Source organism: Alosa sapidissima, chromosome 22, assembly GCF_018492685.1.
Source record: "Alosa sapidissima isolate fAloSap1 chromosome 22, fAloSap1.pri, whole genome shotgun sequence".
NCBI classification, from domain to species: domain Eukaryota; kingdom Metazoa; phylum Chordata; class Actinopteri; order Clupeiformes; family Clupeidae; genus Alosa; species Alosa sapidissima.
In genome coordinates, this window is record NC_055978.1 from 24,253,246 (window position 1) to 24,277,962 (window position 24,717).

At 43.4% G+C, this 24,717-nt stretch overlaps 3 protein-coding genes across 4 annotated transcripts; 1 reads left to right on the top strand and 2 right to left on the bottom strand.

The window, feature by feature from the left end:
- Positions 1-899: 899 nt before the first annotated feature.
- mest lies at positions 900-9,397 on the top strand. Of its 2 annotated transcripts, none has more exons than XM_042078567.1 (12): positions 900-1,102; positions 1,430-1,661; positions 1,753-1,832; positions 1,995-2,072; positions 2,767-2,903; positions 3,911-3,969; positions 4,725-4,765; positions 6,174-6,244; positions 6,638-6,739; positions 7,217-7,293; positions 8,408-8,471; positions 8,825-9,397. In XM_042078567.1, the coding sequence occupies exons 1-12, from the start codon at positions 1,082-1,084 to the stop codon at positions 8,940-8,942; spliced, it is 1,080 nt and encodes a 359-aa protein (XP_041934501.1). In that variant the 5' UTR covers positions 900-1,081; the 3' UTR covers positions 8,943-9,397. The 2 variants fall into 2 exon arrangements, with proteins under 2 accessions (XP_041934501.1, XP_041934502.1); XM_042078568.1 differs by having other exon boundaries at positions 901-1,102; positions 1,466-1,661.
- Positions 9,398-9,506: 109 nt separating this feature from the next.
- Positions 9,507-20,700, bottom strand: copg2 (COPI coat complex subunit gamma 2). The gene is made up of 23 exons (XM_042078566.1): positions 20,547-20,700; positions 19,307-19,359; positions 19,131-19,211; positions 18,968-19,039; positions 18,786-18,865; positions 18,531-18,606; positions 18,112-18,204; positions 17,286-17,372; positions 16,938-17,095; positions 16,698-16,831; positions 16,293-16,360; positions 15,940-16,128; positions 15,251-15,346; positions 14,342-14,585; positions 13,424-13,499; positions 13,147-13,250; positions 12,348-12,473; positions 12,014-12,082; positions 11,402-11,713; positions 11,046-11,143; positions 10,736-10,874; positions 10,295-10,393; positions 9,507-10,079 (listed from the first exon to the last, which is right to left on the bottom strand). Exons 1-23 carry the CDS (start codon positions 20,581-20,583, stop codon positions 9,949-9,951), a joined length of 2,622 nt encoding a protein of 873 aa, XP_041934500.1. The 5' UTR covers positions 20,584-20,700; the 3' UTR covers positions 9,507-9,948.
- Positions 20,701-21,437: 737 nt separating this feature from the next.
- ucn3l (urocortin 3, like) lies at positions 21,438-23,186 on the bottom strand. Its single transcript, XM_042078800.1, has 2 exons — positions 22,950-23,186; positions 21,438-22,654 (listed from the first exon to the last, which is right to left on the bottom strand). Exon 2 carries the CDS (start codon positions 22,643-22,645, stop codon positions 22,202-22,204), a length of 444 nt encoding a protein of 147 aa, XP_041934734.1. The 5' UTR covers positions 22,646-22,654; positions 22,950-23,186; the 3' UTR covers positions 21,438-22,201.
- Positions 23,187-24,717: the final 1,531 nt, after the last annotated feature.

Sequence of the window (24,717 nt, forward strand, 5' to 3'; positions counted from 1 at the left end):
CATGTTGCTCTGAAAACTCAAATTAGCTTTTTTTTGCACATAAATCTTGAATTTTATCAACCAAAATGAAGAGCAAAATCACATAATGAGTCAAAATATGTATGCCAACATCAAACACCACATATGCATCAGTAATAATAAGATTTGGATTATTTTCTGGGCTCTTTTGAGTGTTTTTTTTTTTTTTTTTCAAATCAGAGGTCAACTTTGAAGGCCTGCACAGCCACAAAGCTACAAGATCTAACTTGTTATCATACCATTTTATACTCCAGAGATATGTAGCTTTCAGAAAAATATAGTGAGAATTATATACCACCCCCCCACCACCCCCCAAGTGGTAGTGACGACCCCCTGTGACTCATGGACTAACTGCCGACTTTTAGGAAAGTTGTGAAAGCGGAAGTTAATCTTCCATTCCAGCAGGTGGCGCATGTAAACACTTCCAGATTGGAATATTGTTAAGGAGGTTATCTGTTAAATTGATTGGAAATGTTCTAGTTTTATTAGCCCCATAATCGCCTACGTGTGTTTATTTTTCTCAAGTGCAGCAGAATGTGTAGTTTGTGAAAGTAACGGGGGTTTTCATAGCATTACATCAGTTCATTCATTCCACTAAAAACATTAGGCTACATTATCATAGTACAGTGCTAACGTTGCCACGAGTATTAGTAAACTTGTTTGTCATTACAGGGAACATGTTATTTGGTTAATGTGTTGTAGCCAAGGCTAGCCTAATTTATTTCAAAATATTTCATTTGTTTTCATCGGAACATGTAATTACCCAAACTGTAAATAATAACGCTACAAAACAAAACACAAAATGTATACCACCACCACCGCACATATCTCTCATCAGCTTCTCTCCCACCTTGCCAGACAAGTGCGCGTTAAAAGCAGGGTTTGATGAGCGCCCTCCTCGTGCAAGTGCAACTGCAAAACACGCCCCTTGAAACGTCATGTGGTTTCTTTCCCCATGGACGTGCTTTAGTCTCATATGTTCTGGGCGGACAGTAGGTCCGTAAACTCAGACAAACTCTGGCGGACACGGCGTTAATTAAGTAACCGGGAAGATTATAGAAGGATGACACGCCGCGACTCAACCGTACGTGTGTTGCATTTTGCCCCTTAAACCCAATAGAGGGCCACGACGCTGTCAAATAGACATATATTAGCTTGCTAGCTGGCTAGCGCTGAATGGCTTGACATAAACATTTCCTTGTGTGTCCTTTACCTTTTGGCTTTTTACCCTGTTGAGGTCAGATATAGTTAACACGGAAGACATTGAAAACTAGACCGAGTAGCCTCTGCCCCATAACCGCACCCCTGACACTGTCACCTTTGCACTTGCAGTAGATCTTGCAAGCTAGTTTTGTCATGATTTACCTTGACTAGACTCGATTAGCAAAACAAAACAGGCTGTCTAGACTAGACTTCTTTAAGACGCGCTGTTGTCAACTGTCTGCAGAGTGACGAAGGCGAGGAAGACTGCGAATCCTCTCGCTGCACCATGAAGGAGTGGTGGTTACATGTGGGCTTGATTTGCGTGCCGCTGGTGGCGGTGTACTTGCACGTCCCACCGCCACAATTGTCTCCAGCATTGCAGACCTGGCGTTCGACCGGAGACCTCTTTGCTTTCAGAGGCAGTCATATATTTTATAGAGGTAAGGACTTTGGGTCATTTTGCTTAAGACAAATACTTCTCCCTTGTGATGATATTTCGCAAGAACTGGTGTTTGCTTTTGTCCATAACAGAGTCTTTTGGAGCTCGTGGAAGCTCAGATGTTGTCATACTATTACATGGGTTTCCCACTTCAAGTTATGATTGGTATAAGGTAAGTGTTATATTGTATTGTGTTGTATTGCAGCTATGCACAAGTTAGAATTGAGGAAGCTCCGGTTGTCTTCTTCAGATCTCTAACTTGAGGATTTGGCCTATAATGATAATGATAATGATAATTGTTTTTATTTTATTACGTGATTCGTTGCGTTTGTAGATTTGGGAAGCTTTGAATCAGCGTTTCAACAGGGTGATAGCACTAGACTTCTTGGGTTTTGGCTTCAGTGATAAACCTGTGAGTATACATTTCCTCTCTTCTACTTAGGACATGTGCGTGTAAATGGTGTTTGCATTTTCATAAAGGGGATACATATAGAAAAAGTTAACATAAAGAGGTGCTGTTGTTTATAAATACAGATATAGTATGATATAGTCATACTATTTAAGGGGTACATGGGCAATTCCACGCAAAACTGTCACGTCCATAACGCCAACACAATGCCATGGTATGGTATGATGTGAATGATGATTACTTCAAATTTGAGCATTCACTCTTGGTTGTAGAACTTACATGAAAAACTTTTCACGTAATCATTCGCATCATACAAATACCATGGCGTTTAGTTGCCGTTATGGACATGACAGTTTTGCGTGGTATTGCCCAGATGTTAAAAAATTGCCAGCAGCGAGCAATAGGAGTGTGGTTGTGTAACAACGAAGATGGCCCACACTGTCATTTCAAGCGGTGAAGTCAAGGAAAGCAGGGCACAGAATCATTGACTATTGCCTCTTTAAAAAATGGCCCATCTCCTTAAACACCACAGTGTCCAGCCATTGCGTGTAAAAGAGACAGACATATTCATAGTTAGCTCAAAACTCTGTTAAAGTAGATTTTGGATGGATGGATAATCATAGGTAATGTTACCTTTCAAAAATGGAGCCAGTACCACAGTCAATCTTCTTCACACTGGCACTGTCTTTTGTAACAGAGGCCCCACAGATACTCCATCTTTGAACAAGCAACCATCGTGGAGGCACTGGTCACTCACCTTGGCCTGGCTGACCACAAAATCAACATTCTGTCCCATGACTATGGAGACACTGTAGCACTGGAATTACTCTACAGGTGAGGGCACAGCTTCAGTGCAGATTGAAGCGAGGCAGATCAGTTCAAATGTTGCTTAAGCACTCCAGAGTACATCTCCAGCGTTTATTCACACAAGCTGAAGCCAACCTGCTTGCTATTTGACAAGTAAAATATACCAGTCTGTTGATAATGAATACCAGTTCATTAGCTCTGTCTAAACTATGCAAAGAAATGTCAAACTCTGTTAACTCATTGAATGCCAAGCTGTTTTCGGAAGCTTTGTCCTAGAGTGCCAGATTTTTGTACAGCCACAGCATATTCTGTGTTATAGCTATGAACACATACAATGGCTCGTTTGAAAGGTGAGACTTTAAGCTCTCAGTGGGTGCAAACCGTGTATTTCTACACGCTTCTGTTCCTGAGAAATCGCAAGCTAAACAGTGGCTAGTTTTCATCAAAATCGCTGTTTTTTTTTCTAGAAATGGAGATATAACGTCTTTCATGAAATATGAAGTGTTGCCTGTAAAGTTTCCGGGAAGTGACCTGGCGAGACTGCCACCTAGTGATAGACCCACGAAAATGGCCTGGTTTTGAGCTGACGTGCATGCGTCACTGATTCGACCCAAAGCGGCAACCGAGTTATGATAAAATGTCCAGATTGTGCGTTTTCATGAGTTTTCGATCGTCATATATTTCATTTCCATTCATCACAGAGTTCCCAAAATTACATATAAGGTGTGTTAGAGTGTCTAATTTCGTAATTAAAAAAAAAAAGCTAAAAACGTAATATTACGTTTTTGGCACTCAACGCATTTGGCACTCAATGAGTTAATCCACCTGCTCAGCCACATGTAAACCCCATAACTATTCTCCCCAGACTGATGTAGCATGGTGGTGTGTGTGGCCCCCTGAGACTAGTAGTTTAATAACTGGATAGCATGAAAATGGACAGAATACTGGAACCTTGTCTGAGTTGATATGTAAGTTGCTCCTTTCCTCTCTGTCCCTGTCCCTCTCCCCAACCCAATCTGTGTCTCTGTGTGAAGGAGTGAACACAATCGAACAGGACACCTGGCAATTAAAAGTTTATGCCTCTCCAATGGAGGTAAGAGTGTTATGACATGTATAGAAAGTAACAACTCTACTTAAATTAACAGACTAATACGGTCTGTAATATATTGTGATAGAGTTTGTGTCTTGTAGCAATGCTGCCAGTAGTTTGTACCACTTCATATTATCTGGTACAAGCTCTTTTCACTGTCACACCACTGATGTTGTGGTTATGTTGCATATGCACACTGTGTGGAGGGCTCTAAGAACTGACTGGCATGATGCTTCTGGGTTCGACTGCTTCAACTGCTGTCTTCTGCTTTGACTGCTGCCAATAGAGCTGCAGCCAGCCAGAAGCAGATGGGCTCCCCCTATTAAGTCGAGTTCTACTCAAGGTTTCTTCCGGGAATATGGGAGTTTTTCCTTGCCACTGTTGCCATATGGCATGCATGTAGGGGGTTAAGGGTTACGGCTGCCAGTCTTCTGGTCGTCGTGTTCCTTAAACGTCTGTATATAGATTCATATAAAACACAACAAATGCTAAGAACATACTAAGACTAACCGAGTCCACATCAATGGGGAGCATTTGTTAGCCTAAGCATTTGTTAGCAAAGCCTATGTATATAAACTACCGCAACAACTTGCTGCGTTAGCCTCAAAATGTATTATTGTTATTATTATTTTCTTCTATATTATTGTGTTAAATGTTCCAAATGTAAACCACTTTGAGCTGCATTCTGTGTATGAAAGGTGCTATATAAATAAAGCTTATTATTATTATTATTATTATTATCATTATTATTATTGTAGGGATATTCCCAGAGACGCACCACCCCAGATTTCTGCAGAAGGTGAGTGAGAGGGGTCTGTCCTGTGTTTGTCAGGGGTTTCTCAGGGTTTGAATCTGACAGTGGTTACTTGCTGACTACTCCCAGTCTCCCTCTCAATCTTTTCCTGTCAATATTCACTGTCTTTTCCCAGTGAAAGGCAAAAGGCTTAAATTAAACTCCAAACAAAACCAACCATAACAACACAATTTGAATTATCTCTGTGAAAACTAGGGCCATAACTATGGCACAGTTTGGACAGGTTTATGTCAAGTTCTGTCCTGATCCTATGCATTTTCAAATTAGGCAACATTCGATTGTGGATGCTGTAAGGACAAAGTCTCACCATTTAAAATTTCAAAATGTGTGCCTTTGAAAGGGGATGGGGAAAGAAGCAGCCTTTATTCTTGTCCAATTGGTCTCACCATTTACAACAACACTATTTAATACGGGGCACTATAAATGACCACTCCACTGAGAAGCCACGAGTGCAGAAGCATGTCTTTTTGCTTTGAATCAGCCAACTTGCCTCTCTTCTACCTTTTTTTCTTTTCCCCTGAAGGGTTTGCACGGAGAGTGATTTAATCCTCTATGTTCACCTCTCTCTGAGTACAAGATTCAGTGTGTTGTTGTCATGTTGACTATAGTGACTGAGAAAACATAGGACTGCTGGTACAGTACATTGTTTGGATCAGCATTTGTTAGTGTCATTTATTTTCCCTGTTCCAGTCGCTGTTCCAGGATTTTATAAGTAAGATAAATAATGTTTTTCAATAACAATAAACCACAGTCATGTCCTCAAATGACCTCTTATACCACAGAGAAAACAATGGTGCAAGCAAGGCTGCCTTCATTTACTGGCATGTGCCAACTAAGCCACGAGTTGAAATACTTGACAGATGCCCATCGTGTTTATGGTTTGACGTCAGGACACGTACTCAGACACACTGCACGTCGTCAGGGTACACTTTGGCCTCTAGTCCATGGAACTGGACGCATCTGTGCATCAAGGGACACCCCCAGAAGTTATGACTACAGGCAGAAGCTCTGACCACTGGCCATTGTTTATCATGCAGATGCAGGCTTGCAGAGTTTAGTACTATGAGCAGACAGACGAGCCACTGCTACTCCTGTCAGTTAAAATATTGCCAATGAAGGGATTTTTTAAAGACTTTGGTATATTTGATGGTGCTTTGTTTCCACTGTTTACTGATTATGTCATATTGTTTGTTATACACCGAAGAGAATGGTGTATGGATGAGTGTAGTCTGTATCACGTTACTCACATACATGCTAGACACTTCAATTAGCTCTTATTCACAATCACCCAGAGAATCCGAGCCTAATTTTGCATCATCTCTTTTCAGTGATTGCACCTCAAGTGAAGCCAGTGGCCACACACTTTCACTCAAACGTCCATTTCTGTCCACAGGTGCTGAAGGACGGTGGCATTATAACCCCAGTGCTCACTCGTCTCATGAACTACATGCTCTTCTCTCGAGGGTGAGCGGCTCCCACCTCCACCTCCATGCGCAGGCCCAGTTATCAGATCTGAACAGGCGAGGCCCGTGGAAAACATTGCCATGTTGGGCTACCTAAGCGCCTGGGTTGTTTGTTATGTCTTTGTTATCTGCGGAACAAAGAATGTCGTGACTGACTCCAGATAAGTGGACATAAATGAGGTCAAGCTCATTGAACAGGGCCCTGATCACGCCTGTGAGACTGCATGCTGCGACATGTTGACATCCAGCCCAAGTTATACTTACAATCGTCTGCTTTCTAGACTGTTATTATTTTTAAGAGGCGTTTGGGTGGTGAAGGCTCTTTTCACTGTTACTATAAGCTCTATGCAGCCACAGCAGTGAACTGATTGAGTGTCCACCTTTCTGATTCCAGCATAGGAGAGGTATTTGGGCCCTTCACCCAGCCCACCGATGCAGAGTACTGGGACATGTGGACAGGCATCCGCTTCAAGGATGGGAATCTCGTCATGGACAGGTAGGCATTTGGAAGTGGAGGTTGTTTGCATATAAAGTCATCAGCATCATGATGTTTTACATTTAGGTCTTGTACATGACAAATGTGTGTCTAAGAATAGGGAAGGCATTTAGTGATAGTGAGAAAAAATTGCCTTAAATGTGATCTGGCTAATTGAGTTAAAAATTTCAAAACGTGTGCCTTTGAAAGGGGATTGGGAAAGAAGCAGCCTTTATTCTTGTCCAATTGTTTGAGGTTTGATAATGACAGGCAGTCTTGGTTTGTGGTGGTTTTGCCTGAATCCACATGAGCAGATTCAGTGGTCCCCAAAAGCTAATTTTCGCAGTGTGGGTGGCAACAGATTCTGTAGACTCAACACTGATCCCAGATCCCAACGCCAGCGCTCTGGGACTTTGTCCCTCTTATTTACTGCTCATCAACACATGGTGTTGCTGTTATTGTCTCTGGAGATTTGACCATTGGCTTCTCTCTCCCCAGTATCCTGCAGTTCATTAACCAGAGACTCAAACACCGAGACCGATGGGTGGGGGCTCTCACGTCAACACACGTCCCTGGTAAGACTGCGGAACGTATCTGCAGGGCTAGGCTGAACTTTGGGGTACCCTCACGTCTAGAGTGATGTCTCTAATCCAGGTGACCTGATTATTAAAGTTGGTTGTTTGGATTGTGGAAATGGAAGACCAGAACCAATCTCTAAGAGGCATGAGATACATGAGATTTGTTTTGGTGAATTACAGGGCATTGTGACAGTCAGGGATGGATTACTGCACGGGCCTACCGGGCCCAGGCCCAGGGGGTCAGGGGGCCCTGAAGCCCAAGCCTTTGCATGGAATCATTGCCTCAATATCAACAAATCAGGATGTAGGCTATGAATCTGATTGAATTTAGTATTGGCCATCCCCAAAATGCACCAGAATACAGGAAATCACATCAAACAAATTAAAAATGTTCTGGGGGAGGACCCCCAAACCCCCCTTCCACATATACGACAATAAGTGGGGGCCCCGTAATACATCAGGGCCCAGGGGCCCGAAAGTTCATAATCCGCCCATGGTGACAGTATATTACAGACTGCAGATGTACATTTCTGCTTGACCATGTAGCTCTCTCAATGCGTTTGCATTGTCCTTATCCTCTTCATCCCTTATGATTGTGTTCATTTGGCTCAATACTCTCAGTTACTAGAGATGCAGTACAGGAGACCTGTGTCTTTCACAGACACCCACAGTCTATTGAATCACTCACAAGAGCAGTCACTTGTGAGCTTTAGCAAACCCGAGTGAACGACATACTCAGGGTGGCGCGTTTCCTCAAACTGTTCGAGTGTGGAGTGATTCATTGAAAGTAAGCTGCTTAGCAGCAGGTAATCTCCCTTGAGCCTATTACCCCATCTGCGGCCTGGTGACTTAACCACTGGGGCACTTTTTGCGGGTCTTTTTCGTTTATGGATACACACCCGTTGTGCAGAGTTATGAATTCTACACAAGAATGAAGGACTTGTGACACACATGGAGGTATAACGGCATTTAGCGTCATACAGTAGGCTAATTTTGGTAATAACAAAGATTGACCTAATGCTTCAAGTGTATTTAAAGTATTTCAACAAAGAACTTTCTAGAAACCTCCTCTGCAGCGCTTATGTATGTCAATCCAACTTCTGTCCTCCAGTTCACATGATCTACGGTCCACTGGATCCAGTCAATCCCCACCCCCAGTTCATCCGGCACTACCAGTGAGTTCATCCTCGCAGCCTAATCCTCCTCCTCCCCCTCCAGCCTCCTCAGCACTGAAGCTTGCACTTTTTCCTCCAGTGAACCCCGTAGACAGACAGGGCTTAAACAAAAGATATTCTCTGCTAACGTTGGGATTATGTGTTGACGAGGACATGCTCTTTAAAAGGACTATACGTCTGAGTGTTTGTACCATTAAATATACTACTAATGAAAAGAAATGATAGACTGTGAGAATCTTTTCTAGAGTTGCTGTATTGAAATTCACAGTACTGACCTGCATAAATAACTTAATGTAATGTGTTATGTCTTTCATAACTTTTATCTGAGCACAGCCTTCTCTTTCTCTGTTTAGCAAAATGGTTCAGAGATCCACAGTGTCCGTCCTGGACGAGCACATCAGCCACTACCCACAACTAGAGGACCCCACAGGGTTCATGAACGCATATCTCAACTTCATCAACTCCTTTTGAGGGTCGGGATTATTTAGCCACAAGTGGATTTGACTCCGACAGACTCCTGTCCTGTGCAAATCCTCAGTGCTTTGCTGGAAATGCAGACCACTGCACAACACTACTGCGGCTGTAGTGACGTGACTCCACCAACAATAAAGCCACATGCTGCTCTCAGTGGCTAATAGACATCTCACCAGCTGGGTGATATCACAGTGGGCAATTATGTAAATGTTTTCACAGTAGGCCAGCAGACTTATTTTTAAACAGTGAAATGAATGTGAAAGCCTTCTAACCGAACACGAGTAACTAATGGGCCAAAAATGCATGTGGTGTTATCATAATTCTAATGAATAAGGATGAGCAGCTCAGGCAGACTCACTTTTGTTCCCTAACAGCGTGTATGCCCACTGTGATGTGGCTAATGTACAAATGTTTTGATGATGCCTTTTATTAAAACATATTTTTTAAAAATGTGATGTTTATCTGACTCTCTCCCCTACCTTTTCATAGAACATAGGAACATTATCCTGGAGTGTTCTATCGCCTACTTCGCACTTTACATTTACATTCCGACACAGATTATGTAATCCCTTGTTCATCATTTATTTGTGTTAATATACGAAAATGAAGCGGCATCACAGCCCACAATGAAGACCACATTCTGCTGGAGAGAGAACACGAATCCAAGATAAACGGCAAGACAAACAAAGGAGATAGAAAGGCAATACATCGATCATTTGTGAGGCATTGAAAATAACTCTGTGGGCCATACACAAGTAAGTTGTTTTCCTTCTGTTTGAGTCGGACTTTTGATTAGAACTTGACACTTTTTTCATCTTGTTGGCTCTCCTGTAGTAGATAGCACTGAAATAGTTGGCTGTGATGGAGAGGGGGCGAGGAGGGGGGTAGTGATGGAGGATAAGAGTCCTTAAAAGCACGACTGACTAACTCGCTCTCTGGGTGGAGGAGGAAAAAACGAAGCGATCCTCGTCCTCGGCCCAGTCGTGACGTCCTGTCTGGCCGTCTAGCCCACAGAGGCCAGGATGACGTCTACGACGGTCTCCTCGCTGCTCCTGACCGTCACCTGCATGGTCACGCCATCTGCCAGGGCCAGACGAGCGCGCACTAGCACGTCATGACTGCCACGATACACACCTGCCAATGGAAAAGCACACACACACACACGCACGCACACACACACACACGCGCACGCACATCAGAAGTCAGAACAGACGGACATCTAAAATATGCACTCCAAAGAGCGGGGTTCAACAAAATACATTTTACAAATAGTGGAATACTGCTTTTACAAACGTTCACTAGATATGGATCGGGGGGGAAAATGGGAAGATGCCAGTGTATTTTCTCACCACCGAGGAACAGCACGTGTGAGTTCTTATTCTCTGGGACTTTGTCAGAGCGTTCACATGGCTGCATACCCAGGAAGCTAATGATATTGTTGACTGCCTCTGTGGAGAAAGACACATACAGACACAGAGTGAGTTGAGGTGTATTGGTCACCTTGTTGATTACTATTTTGGATACTACAAGTCCACACACCCTACAATTGCCATGTAGCAGATTACAAGGACAATCATGTTTTCACAGTCCACTAGATCAACCAGGCAGAGTCAAGTTGAGAGAGGAGGCATCCTTGAAAACATATCACAAACTATAACAAATACAATAAAACTATCATAGTCCTCTACTGGTAGTTGATCTTGATAATTATATTGAGGGACCCATAGTCAAAAGCACACCCTATTTGTATTGTTAAATGACAGTGCATTGACTAGCGATGTATTATTTACCTTCCAATGTTCGTACGGAGGCCAGCGCAAACGTCTCCTCTTTCTCAAATTCATCGCCCACCTCCTCCCAGGCGGCGCCGAAGTTGGGTTTTAAGACCTTCTGGATGTGGTCTGCCACCGTTACCTCCAGATCCTCCAACTAGCAGGGAGGAGAACAAGGGGGGGGAAAAAAGGAAAGAGGAAAATGGAGTGAATGGGGGAAAAAAAAGAGGAGGACTAGGTTAGCTTCAACCGGTTTTGGTTTAAACACATCATTGCGTGTCCACTCTGATGGCTGAGACGGTGTCAGTGCTGCTGATATTGCACGTACCACATACTCGTCGTCGTAACCGTCGTCATCTGGCTCTCCTGTGTTGGGGTCACAGTCACGCACCAGGTACTTCAAAGTGCAGCTGAACGTACAAGAAACTGGAGAGAGAGAGAGAGAGAAGCAGGATACTCAATTCCCATGACACATCCTTTGAATATGACATTTCAAGCAGTAGTCCTCAAACAACCCATCTAACCATATTTACACACTCTTTCGCTCTTCTTAAAACTAGGGGACACTGTGAGGCTGTCAATCTCTCACACACGCACGCACACACACACACACACACACACACACACACACACACACACACACACACACACACGCACGCACGCAGGAGTCTGTGTGAGTCTGACCTGCGGTGGGGTCGTCCTCGGGCAGGCGCACCAGCGTGTAGCAGGAGCCCGGCTGGCTGTAGGGCAGGTTGGTGGCGGGCACGTACTGCAGCACCTCGTAGGCCTCCGACGGCTCCATCTGCACCATCACGCGCTGCAGCAGCTGGTCGTTGAGCGTGTTGGTGCAGTCGAACTGGAAGACCATGTGGCCGGTGAACGTGTGCTTGATGCAGCGCACCACGTACTCCGTCTCGGCCTCCGTCAGCTGCACGGGCTCCGACGACTTGAAGAGCGGCCCCAGGCCCTGGAACTCGGGGATACCCGACAGTTGCTCTGTAGTCGGGGGGGGGGGGGAGAATGGAGGGCGAATGCAAGAAAGGAGGACATGAGAAAGTGAGAGAAGACAAAGGATGGAGGTAGCATACCAAAATATGTAGTGTATTAAAATATATATGTATATATCTATTAAATAAGCACACATGTATTATGGAATCATGAAAAATGAGGAAGCCAAAACAACTCCATGGGGTTTTCAACAGCTGATTTTGTTGTTGTTCTAATCTAAAAAGCAATAGCTTACTCAGAACTGTTGCTTTTAACTAAAGCTTATCAAGTTGTGGGGAGGGAGCCAACCTTGGTAGATGTCCTGCCGCGACGGGGCCAGCTTCTCGGGAAGCTTGCTGGTGGCAACTGGTGCGATTTCTGGAAAACATACCTCGACAGGTCATTTTGAAGCACGCAGAGCATATCTGGGCAAATTTTCACTTAATTACAACTTGGGCAACAACAAACCATTTCCAGACACACTAAAAATTCTTTGTAAATCCTGCTTGTTATGGTGCCAAAGAACAACATGGCCAACGCCAGCGCTTTTCAGCTGCAGGTGTACTAGAGGTCGGATGGTTTCAAAGCGATTTCACAAATTTAGCACAGTGCAAGTTCAGACGTCTTTTCGACCGAGGCCTACCTGTCTTCTGTTCGGAGATGGGCTGGGTCGCCAGAGGCACCGTCTTCATGTCGAACGGCTTCTCTGTGGGCTCCAGCGTGTACTGGTGCAGAGACTTCTCCAGGCCAGGCACAGACACCGAGAGCCCTGCGAGGAAAGAAACAGCCCAATGAGAGGAGGACACGCACAAAGTACAAGTACAATCTGATAGTGATGGGCAAATGAAGCTTTGGTGAACCACTAAACCACAGCAGTGTGAAGCTAGCAACACTAATGAAAAAATCCAATATGGCTGCCACATGTAGATTTTAACATAAAAGTCCTTACCCAAACCAGTATATGTAACCAAAAATATTGGTTTGCTAAGGACTATGTTGAAAAATGTATGTGTGGCGGCCATCTTTTTGCTTTTCAGCTAGTGTCGCTAGGTTCACACTGCTGTGGTTCAGTGGTTCACCAAAGCTTCATTTGCCCATCACTACAATCTGACCACACGAGTCCATACTCCTGAGGACATGGCCCAGGTCAAGAAATGACAATGCTATATGCATCAGAACAATCAACACATAACTACTGTATAAAAAGACTCGGAAAACAGAAAAAGTCTTGGTTTCTTTTGTCCATTTAACAGGAACCATACAGACAAGATGATGTGGAAGATGTTTCAGTCCATTCAGACTTTGATGAGTGACGCCTCACATTAAATTGACACACATAGTACAACTTTTATCCAGAATATTTTCACTCTCAACCTGAAGTGTAGCCCAGAATACAGTGAGCATGGTCTGAGCACCTGTGGACGTGTTGGCCAGGGGCTCACCGTTAAAGATGTAGGCGGCATTCAGGGCCTTCTGTTTCTGCTGCAGCACGTTCATGTAGAAGGTGGCTCTGTCTCTCACCTCGTCATCGCTGTCCATCATACACCTGCGCACGCACAAACGCACACACACACACACACAGGAGTAAGATACACCTAACACTCACACACTTCCTTTTCCCCCCTAACTGTTCCTGTGAGTCATACATTACACAAAATGTAAAATATGGTAATACAAGAGCAGTGACACATGAAATGGAAATGGGAAGGGGAGTCGTACCTTTGCATCAACACCAGCACGCTTGGTAACAGGTCGTCGTTTTGGGCCCCAAATTTGGCCAGAGCACTTACTGCAGCTGGAGCAGACACACAAACACAGAGCAGTTACAATCTACACTACAATCAAATCAGCAGTGGCAAGAGCACGTAACACACAGCTGTGATGAGGAGATGAGGAGTGTGTGTGTGTGTGTGTGTGTGTGTGTGTGTGTGTGTGTGTGTGTGCGTATAAATAAAAATGAGAGAGAGAGGGAGAGAGAGTAAAGAGAGAGAAGAGAGAAGAAAGAAAGAAAGAAAGAAAGAAATAAAGAAAGAAAGAAAGAAAGAGAGAGAGAGATTCAAGGCCCTAAGTACCAACTTCCAGGAAACCCTTTGATGCCACATACCAGCACAAGTATGCACGATGAAACAACAGTAAAACTTGGTTTTAAAAGGTGTGAAAATCTTTACAGATTAGCTAAAGCAGATCGAGAGGGTGCAACCACAGGGAACAGGGTTTGGCTTCAGTCCCAGTGGCCTGATCAAAATGCATCAAACACGTCTGTTCACTTTGGGCTAAGGGGCCAGTTGAGATGCTCTGAGGGGCTGGTTATTCATATGCACAATAAAGATTCAGCGTGATCTGTGCACCTAGACCACCTCTAACATCTAGTTGCAAAAATAGTCTCCATAGCTATTCTATTAGTTTACTGCCATATAAAATGTTTAAACAGGTGGTTGCCTTTCCACTCTTGTCTGAAGCCCCAATAATATGTACGGGGTTGACATTTGTGTCTCTTTGCATGTGTATGTATATTAATGCATATGTATGCGTGTCTCATGGTATGCCATGATCGACTGCCTGTGAAAAGTGTGTGTGTGTGTGTGTGTGTGTGTGTGTGTGTGTGTGAGTATGTGAGTGAGTGAGTGAGTGTCTCACCAGCACGGACAGCCTCGCTCTCCAGCACCACGCGGTTGAAGATGAAGCGGATGTACTTGGAGGGCGAGGGCGTACGCGGACCCTCCTTGCCCAGCAGGTGCAGGATCTTGGTGGCCAGCACCGTGTGCTCGCAGTCCTCGATGAACTCGCACAGGTGCGCCAGGCCCGTCTCCTTGCTCTCCGGGTTCTCCTCGATGATGCTGATGATGCAGTCCACGATGGCCCGCTTGTACTCGAAACCACCCTACACCCGGAGGAATGTTAGAATTCCATTATCTAAGTAAGGTCTTTAGTCAACATCTCCATGTATTTAAATGTAGAATGCAAATATAAAATGTATGTACACATAAATGTACATATTTAACTTTTACATAAATATCATGGAATAGACAGGTTCCATAGACAGATAATATACTTATATAATATATTATACTATACTAAAACACAACATATATTCATGCAAATGTCTGTATTGAAAACTTGCCTATTGCAGCATGGAGAATTTTAATACTAAATTATCTGTTGAACAAATTGGTATTGTTTGGAGGATTACGCTGTGAACAGCACAGTCCAGTTCAAATCCCTTGCATTAGTGGACATATTGTGTAAGTGGCAACACAGAGGCCCCCTTCAGGCGCTTCACACAGCGTGCATTGGGCAACACGTGCTGGTTATAACGCGCTCTCTAGACGGCTCACCTGGTCTGACACTGTGGGCTCTGTTGTTTTTATTAGTGCTATTAGCTCACTGCTCCACGGGGGGAAATGTTGCCGAATTAACGGGATAGACGCAGATTAAGTGCCGATTAACATTTAACCAAACCTGCTGAGGAAGGAGGGGCTGCTTCATGATGAGGTGTGTGTATGCGAGCCCACTACCACACACACACACACAAACAAACACACTTACGTCATCTCGGAGCATGTTGGACAGGAAGTTCATCATGACGCTGTGCTTGCGGGGGTACTTCTGGCACAAGGCACTGATAGCCTGGACCACCACCACCTACACACGCACACAAACACACACAACAACACAACTTAGAACAGCACAGAAACACGCTCAAGTCACCTCAGCTTACAGACTGAAATGGCTGTTAATGTGCCGACATCCAGATGTGCCTCTTCAAGCTGTTTTATGCTTCTGCGTCCACTCCACACAATAACCATGCCGATTCCTCGAAGCCGACTACCTTTTGGTAGTTCAGCGTCGCCTGTGTCTGCGTTGCTCACCACCAGAACAGCAGTCAGTATGGCGAACTCCATAGACTACCGTGTTGAAATATTAATCTAATTTGTTTGGCCTTTTCTTGCTTAGATTTTGTAACAGCTACCGAGAAATAGACACAGTACATTCCAATGACCTAGTTATTGTAACCAGAAAATAAGTCTGAGGTTATTTGCGAGGTGTCTGCCAGCCAGTGTTTGCCTGACTAGAAGCCTGTTCAACATCAGCTGTATTCTGTGCCTTGAGGAAGAGGTAACGGCCCCTAGAGAGGATGACCCAACACAGTGGACGGCGTCAGCGGGCAGTGATCTGAGGTCCACAGGAGCAGTGAGGAGGTCCAGAGGACTGGGCCCCAAAGCACTACGGCTCACCTTGAACTCGTCAGAGATCTCGGAGACGAAGGAGGAGATCTGCTTCATCAGGCGGTCCACGCTGCTCTCGCTGCCTGTCTTGAGCAGCGTGGTGATGGCCAGCGTGGCGATGCTGCGGTTGGAGTCGGTGATCAGGTTCTCCAGGTCCAGATTGCAGGCGGTCACTGCAGATGGGTGCTTCATTGCCACCTAGTGGTCACAACACAAAGTACATTTATTATTGTAAGCAAAGCAGTTTGAATCAATCCTCTTGCAATCTAAAGCTTCAGAGATACTTTATAACAGCATGAATGAGAATCATTTCCATATATACAAACAGGCATTTTTCCATACAAGTACGCATAGTGACTTACCTTGTTGAGGGTCCTGACTGCAGCATAACGCAATGCAGCCTTGGGGGAACTGCAGAAGAGCTGGAGCACTGTAGGAAAAACAAAAAACAAAAACACACACACACACACACACACACACACACACACACACACACACACACACACACACCATCATCACCTTCATCATCGTCTTCATCAAATAAAGCAGCAGCAGATAAATGGAAGAGGGATGACAGGGGCAGCTGGGAAAGAGAGATGGACGGTATGGAGTATGTATGGAGTGCCAGAAAAGGCAAAGCATGACTGACAGATGAGAACATTTGTCCACCTGAAAAGTACTGACAGGTGCAGTGTTAAGGCAGAGAGTGTCCAGCCCAGAAGGTGAGAACCAGGGAGCCAGGAAGTCTACGTGACACCTGTTCTTACCTGACACAGCGGGTGCGAGCTCCCTGGCAGTGCAGTTTGGCATGTGGACAATGGCAGAGGCGGCTTCATACACCACCATCTCATGCTTGTTCCTCAGACAGCTCTCAATGAAGTCAAACAGTGGACTGTCGTGACTATCAAAACACAGAGACAAACAACAATGGGACAGTGACAACAACAAAATATGCAACCCTATTTACGCTACAATACCACCACTAATGCTGCGAGACTGATACCCACCCTCCCTCACTCTCCTCCAGAAGCTTGCTGGCAATGCGGATGAGCATGCAGTAGGCAAAGGGAGACTTGAGCCCTGATTTGGTGAACTTGTTGAGCATCTTGGAGACAGCCAGGCGGTCGTTCTTCCTCAGGTGGTAGAGAAGTCCCAGGGCGTGGTACTAGGAGACCAGACAGAGACCATTAACACCAGCACCCAGTTTGAGCACCACAACAGACGGGCATATTTGTGTGTACAGTTGTCAGTGACTGAGAATGTTTTTAATATATGCAACCACATTTAGAAGCTTGGCAACAAAAACTGAAAACTGTGTACATGTGTGTGTGTGTGCACGCTGGAATAGTTCTCACCTGGACCATGATGTTATCGCTGGAGGCTGCCTCCTGAGCTTCATTGACCCAGCGTTTCACCACATCATAGCTCATCTTCACCATGTGCTGTAGGGGTGGAAATAGGCAAAAATTTGATTATTCGATACTATTGCGATATATGGGCCACAATACGATATTATTGCGATTCTTCACATATTGTGATACAACAAGTATTGCTATTCATGTCTCACATATTATTCAAAGGCATTACAAAAAATAAGGAAAATAAGACTGTTCAACTCACAAAGACTTTCACAAAGTCACAGTTAATTCTATGAACAACATTATCTTCTACACTGAAGTGCAAAAATGTAGTAGGGGGGTAGTGAAAAAACTTTGTCATGGCATGGTGCATGTCAAGGTCCTTACTATTCGCTTTTTGTTGTAAACCGAAATACACCCACACTTCCGATGTGAAAGACGGAGCGTCGTGTATGATTATGAAGTCATTTTTATTTGAAATTACCATTGAATGCACAACAACAAAACGGCACAACAAGCGCCAACTTGTCAGCGTTATAAGCAAATTTAATGTTATCAGAGTAAACCTTGAGTAAACCCGACTCAAATAAAACTAAAATAGATAATTCAACAATATAATTAAATAGTGTGAAACTTTGAGCAACTGTATCGATATAATTGTATGCACAAAATAATGTGACACTAAACAGAATCGTGTTTGCCCCACCACTTATGAGCTGCACATAAAGTCAAACCGTTAGCCCGCACAGCTAATACCATCGTACAGAAACTAAAATCCTGGACAATACACACTGCCCTCAATCAATCTTAAAGCATGGCTTACCAGAGAGGAGACTAATGCTGAACTGGACACGCTGGACACCTTGTCAACAATAGCCTGCTTCATGTACCTCTCAATTCCCTGCAGCATGGTAGTCTGTTGTCAAAGATGCACATAAACACAAACACAAGCAAAACATTAACATTTCCACCAAATGTGCTTTACAGCATATCAGAATTAGGTCCAAACAGATTAGATGAATGTGCAACTGTGTGTTTCCTGCAGCTGTGGGCATACAGGTACACAGCTGTAGGTACACAGCTGTCTAACAACTTATTTAAAGGAGACACAACATGAACACAAAACAAGTTTACCGTGTAACAAAGACAAAATACTTTTGGTGTTAATTATTTAAGTAATTTGAATCAAACAGACAGTGGACTAACAGCTGGGGGAAACTACAAGAAAGCAAGAACACTCACGTCAGTGATCCTGCAAAGAGCTCTGATGGCAGGGCCCCTGTACACGTCCTCCTTCCCAGTCATGTCCTTGGTCAGACTGCAGCACACACACACACACACACACACACACACACACACACACACACACACACACACACACCCCAATATTCTCAGACATGGCACTAGTGATGCTTAGATCATGGTTAATGCTGACATGTGTGCTGTGCGAGTAGTAACATATGGGAAAGGAAAACGGAATAAAACTAGACTCCTGACCTGCTGGTCACAATGATGACATCCTCAGAAATGTTGGCCATCTCCTTGATTGTCAGGTAGCACATCCTTCTGAGTGTTTGCTGGTAGAAGTAAAAATTGTTTATGTAAGCATGGGGTATGATAAGGACAACTTGACTGGGTTAAGTAATTGAGGTGTATGTATTTTTAGGCAGAATTCTTACATCATTGGACTGGAAGAGTCTCGTCATGGCAAAGAATGCCTCAGTGGCCTCGGTCGTTCCAAAATGCTCCCCCTACAAATTGAAATAGTGTCACATTCATCAAATTTGTATGCATCAAATTAAACCTTGTGAATACAGGGCAAGACCAAATCAAATACTCAACCTGATTAAGGAGGTAGATTATTTTGGTGAGGATGTGGAGACATCTTCGTGGGTTTATGGGGGTCTCGTTGAAAATACGAGCCTACAAGAGAAAAAAATTAAGATATATCACCAAAACTTGTCAGACAAAATGATCAGCTACCAATGACCGGTGGCAATAAAGCAATTTGTATGTACCTCCTGTAACACGGCACTCTTCTCCAAGTGCTGAAATGGATTGGAGCCACTTCCTACAAGAGGTGATGAGAGTTATTTCTTTACAAGGATACAAGGAAGTTTATTGTCACGTGCATATAGTTACTGGAAGTAAGAAATGCAGTGAAATTATGTCTGGTGTCAGCCTATTTGTGCATTTATTGGGGGGGGGGGGGGGTAAAAAGTGCAGTAGAAGAGGGGTTTAGTAGATTAAGTGGCAAGGGCTGCATAAGAAAGGTGGGGGGGGGCACCAACAAGGAGCATTTATTTTACGTTCATGCATTTTACGTTCAATGACAGAGAGAGAGAGTAGTTCGCACACTGAAAGAAATGACTTAAACAAAGTCTACATTAAGGAGTTTTTCCATTTAATTTTGAGAGCAAGAGCAGACGTTTCAGCCGTCCGGCTATTCTCAATACTCACGTTTAATGACACAACATTGACACGAAGTGTAAGAAATGCAAGTTCAGGACAACTGAGTAGGCAGAGCACTATTTGCACGGTGCAGCTGTCAACGTCATCCTAATTGCTAACGTTAGCTGGGTAGTGTAATGATGATTACACAATATGCAACCTCTAGCCAATACATTCTTAGAACCAAGATAACACAGTACATTTACTACATTACTTGACCGATGAAAAGAGGAGGATTCGTTGTAGTAAGGACTCTTCTTTCCAGATACAACATGACACTTCCGTATTGATGGCTATGGCTAATCATACGACTTTTGTTTTACTAACATCATTAACGTTATCTGCTTAGCAATCAACATTAGTTGTAAGACAGAGCAACAATTCCATTATTAATGTATTCTGTATTACTTCACGGCAGTATTATTCAGTGGAGGTACACCAAGAAAGATTCCCTTACATTTATTCGCAAGGTAATGCATGCAGCTAACAAACGTTAGCTAACTTTGACTTCTGTATGCTCATTTACCAGTTAGCTCGCTGGAGAGCAATGTCACATTCACTGTTGAGCTGTATGAAAGTATTTTCGGGCATGCTTTGCTAAAAATGCATTAGGAAATAAATTAACTTATTCCCAACGTATAACTCCAAGTGATTTAATTGTCAAGGCCTGCAACCTTTTTTCTGTACTAGCCTAGCTAGCAAACGCAACTAACACTATCTGAGCTGAAAGCTTCAGCTAACTTAGCGGTAGGCAGCGAACATAATTAAACGTATACAGCCACCCTGAAAAATAGACAAATAACTTACCTGACTCCTCATCCTTCTTGTCAAATTTCTTAATCATTATGCGGAATGTTTTGAGTAACGAGTGGTCTTTCTGTGTACTCCTTCAGATCATAGGTCTGGACTTCCACGTCGTCAGCTGGGGCAGCTAAATTTTTGCTACACGTCGACGAATTCGACGTCACAGCGTGCCGTCATTTCTTCTTGCAGTCGGTGCATATGAACGGGAACTTCGTGCGTGTAACACCGCCACCCTTGGGTCAGCGACAGAAAGGCATTCAGCTCATCTCATTTTTAAATTGCTTGATTGGATTTGGCTGATATTTAATTTTACAGTCCATGTCTGACCCACAAAAGACACTTGTAACTTTATATAAGGCCCTCATTTGAGAGACTAATCAATGTCCAAGAGACCTAAGCCCTAAAGCAATATGGGGAGATAACCAAACCCTAGATTGGCCAACTCTAACCGCAAAGACAGATCAATATGGAAAGATTTACTGTTTCATAGTGCATTGCTTCGAAGAAAACCCAAATTGAAACATTCACTCGTCGTGTCTGTATAGCCTTTTTCTGTAGCCTATAGCATATGTGCATGGTAAAACCATAGGCTACCATTTCCATCACCATGTTGTTGATTAGGCTACACTATCACCAAATGAATCTGGAATGTCCAGTACAAATAATAATGTATTCAACATAAAGTGTAACTTTACTTAGTTTATGAAATTCAGTAAGGATAAAATACATTTTAATTATAATGTAGGCTGTGTGCTGGATGTTTCAGAATTTCCCCAGAAGAATCTGTTGATCTGTGATCCATCTCGAATTCATTGAATTGAAGATAGGCTACGCCTAAATTAACTGAACTTAAGCTCTTCTACAGAAATGAAAACGTCAAATGTAACATGGAAATGAACATTAGATGAATTCTTTATTTCATTTGCCTTTATTTATTAAAGGAAAATAAATAATCCTTCCAGGTATAAAAATATTTGATGATTTTCTCCATGCGCTCATTTTACTTAAGCAGAGTCTACTTCTTGACATATTGCGCTATGCGCATCAACTAAACAACTTATGCTAAGTTTTAAGTCATAGGTATCTGTAGGCTATCTCTAGTCCACAATTGGCTACAATATCAAAATGAAAATGCAAAAGCTATTCATGTTTATGCAACTTTATATACAAATGAGCAAAGTAGCAAGAAGTCTAAAAGTATGGGACGGATGAGACTATTTTATGCCGCTCTGAACATAAAGTTTATTTCCATATATCCAAACAGAGCCGACTTAACACAATGGATACATTATTCTTTGTCGTCCCTTTAGCTTTTAATTATTTGGATGATTTTATTTCGTATCCTGCCAATAGGCAGAAACACTTCTCAGTGTAATTCTTCATACTCAGTGCATTATTGCAAGCGTAGGTGTGGTTTACAGGGGGTATGTCCATTTAACAACGAAGTTGAATGTTCATCATGGTCGTTTTTTTCTTATTTTTTGCGCACATGGAAACGTTTACAAACGGTACTTATCAGCCAGGATATTCCTGTCTATGGGCTAATGCCTGTCAGTCCAGCAAACTTGTGGACTCAGAAAATTATTAGCCAGGATAACAAAAATGACACAACAACAAATAAACTCATTATGATGAAAAGTCATTGGGTAGTTATGGATTCACTTCCTTTTTCCAATTTGTGCCATCAAACGAGCGTTGTCTGCCGCCTTGGCTCGCAGGTTCTTGGCTTTGGCAATGTCGAAAAGGATGTTCATGATGTTGGTCGGAACATCTAGGGAGAGAGTAACCTTGCTGCGCCGGCTGCCTTTTGCGTTGTTCCTGTACATCTTACTCCTCAGCTGTGTGTGGCTCAGGAACCTGTAGTTAGGTGCCGGGTATGTCCTTTTTTCGCGAGATTCCGCAGATTCGACGTTCTCTCCCGACCCAAAGAGGAAGCCCCGTCCGTCTAAGAGCACGTTGTTGGGCTGCTCGTCACTCTTCGCTCCTGAGAGGACCTCATTACTGCACAGAAAGTTAGATTCGGTTTCATACAGTCGGAAGCACAGACTTGAGGTGGGTGCGCAAAGGACAGCCAGTAGGAACAGCGTTCTCATGAGCGGCATTGTGCGGTTCTGTGGAATGCAGCATTGCGGTATTAGGTTTCAGGTGACTTTTAAATTCCATTACATATTCACTAAAAATGACAAATGTCAACCATTTGGAAAGTTTACACTTATTGGGTATGCGCGTAAAAGTATAACTACGTAATTGTAGACAATGTTCATTTGCATCTCATCACAAATAAATAAAACAGTTATCCATCCAATCAGGTTTGTCTTTAAAGTCAAAGCTTACAACAGCCACACATACATTTTCTCACATTAAAATGTTTCAACCCTGTTACAACTTGAAAATCAACGAACTCACCTGGTGTCGCTACTCGTGTGGCACTAAACGATCCAAACTGCCTCAGACAATGTCAAGGTTGTTGAAAGAAAACAGCAATAAACGAGAATTTCCAAACCCAAGTTCCAACCTCTACCTTCCTTTCAGAACTGTTTCTCAACTGTATTTACCAACCAGTCTCGGTGGGCATCCATTTAGTACTGTTCAATTACACGGAGCCCGTGCGCCAGCACAAACGTCATACCTTATTGGTAACCTCCCAATAAGGAGAAGGAGGTAAGATGAGCTTGTGTGCGCTCAGCAAAATTAGTTTATTATTGAGTAAAGCTATATTTATACCTAATATTCAAAATACAGCGGCACTCAACTGCGTAGGCTAATGTAAAGAGAAAATGTTTCATGCGCCAAATATATGGACACGGGCAGCTCTTTGCGCGCGAGCCTGGAATTTCAGGAGGCAACATTTTACTGATGTATCGTCGATATATGTTACTTTAGATCTCATGCCAACATATAAAAAGAATATATTTGTTACCCTAGGGTTGAAGGAGTGGGTAAAGACTTTTTATTAACCGAGGGACTAGTGACAATTAAGACCCAAACTTCCCGATGTATAATATTTTTATTTTTCCATTAGTTAACCAACCCCACACATACAGATAAACTGTCCATGTTTAAAGTGATGCTTTGTCAAATCTAGAGTGGCATCACTGCAGAATTAGACCTGCATTTAGAAAAACCGTGGTAAGCATGGCATTTTGGGAAAAGTAAAAGTGCTACACACCAACCGATATTTGCGCAGTGTTTTGAATGTGTATGGCGACTTTAACATATCGTGGTGGTTCCTTGATCATACTGTGTTATGTCCTTGAGGTAGGCTAAATAAAGATTACTCAAAGGTACATACACTGTCCTATATTAAATTGCTCCTGTTGCCTCAGTCACCTCTCTCTGGGAACGAAGTTTGTTGTAGTGTGTGGTGGCATATCCTCTGAAAATGACATGTTGCTCAGATCACCTACTGCGCTCTAATCTGGGGAACAGCCTGCCAGGGCGACGCCCCCTCCTGATAGGACATATGCAGACGTTAGATGCATTACACACCACATTTCGAAGAGGCCATTATGATAAGGGGTTATATAACCAAGGTGACTCTGTGAAGGTCAAACACATGAACTCAGACACAGCATTAAGGTGAGGACACCACCACAGCAATAGGTGCCAGAGGTTGTGAAAAGGGTTAAATGCTGTTTTATCTATGTGTAGGAGGTTAAAGGATTGATAAGCCTAATATAAGCAAGTTATTTTCTGGACAAAATAAATATTCGGAACACATGAACCAAAATGCAACATGTGAATGGTCTAAATGACAAAAGAGTCCCATAAGGGTTCACTGTGGTCATAAACAGACAGCCCAAATAATGCCAGCAAGCTGGAGGGTTCTCCCACAAGCTAGCTCTCCAGAGACTGTGTCCAGACACGATCCAGGAACAACACGCTGAAGAGGAGCCAAAGTGGCAACCTCCACACTAACAGGGCCAAGCTCGGACACGACTGGCCAAGAATAAGCGTGGGAGAGGTCACGATCCCCAACACACACTCTCTCTCTCTCTCGATCATACACACACACACACACACACACACAAACATGCACACACACTCACACACAAATGCATATGCCTAGACTCAAATATTATAAGCACATACATCAGCAAGAAAAAGACGCAGTAGTGCGGGGGTGGGCAATGGTAAATAGAATTGAACGTGGGAAAAATCACGACTTGATCAC

Coding starts and splice junctions, on each gene's coding strand:
- mest (XM_042078567.1), top strand. CDS start 1,082: ATGACACGCCGCGACTCAACC. Junction 1,662..1,752: donor CAGTCATATATTTTATAGAG/GTAAGGACTTTG, acceptor TGTCCATAACAG/AGTCTTTTGGAGCTCGTGGA. Junction 8,472..8,824: donor CAGTTCATCCGGCACTACCA/GTGAGTTCATCC, acceptor TTCTCTGTTTAG/CAAAATGGTTCAGAGATCCA.
- copg2 (XM_042078566.1), bottom strand. CDS start 20,583: ATGATTAAGAAATTTGACAAGAAGGATGAGGAGTCAG. Junction 18,607..18,785: donor GTCATCATTGTGACCAGCAG/GTCAGGAGTCTA, acceptor TGTGTGCTGCAG/TCTGACCAAGGACATGACTG. Junction 16,129..16,292: donor CAGTCAGGACCCTCAACAAG/GTAAGTCACTAT, acceptor TGTGACCACTAG/GTGGCAATGAAGCACCCATC.
- ucn3l (XM_042078800.1), bottom strand. CDS start 22,645: ATGCCGCTCATGAGAACGCTGTTCCTACTGGCTGTCCTTTGCGCACCC.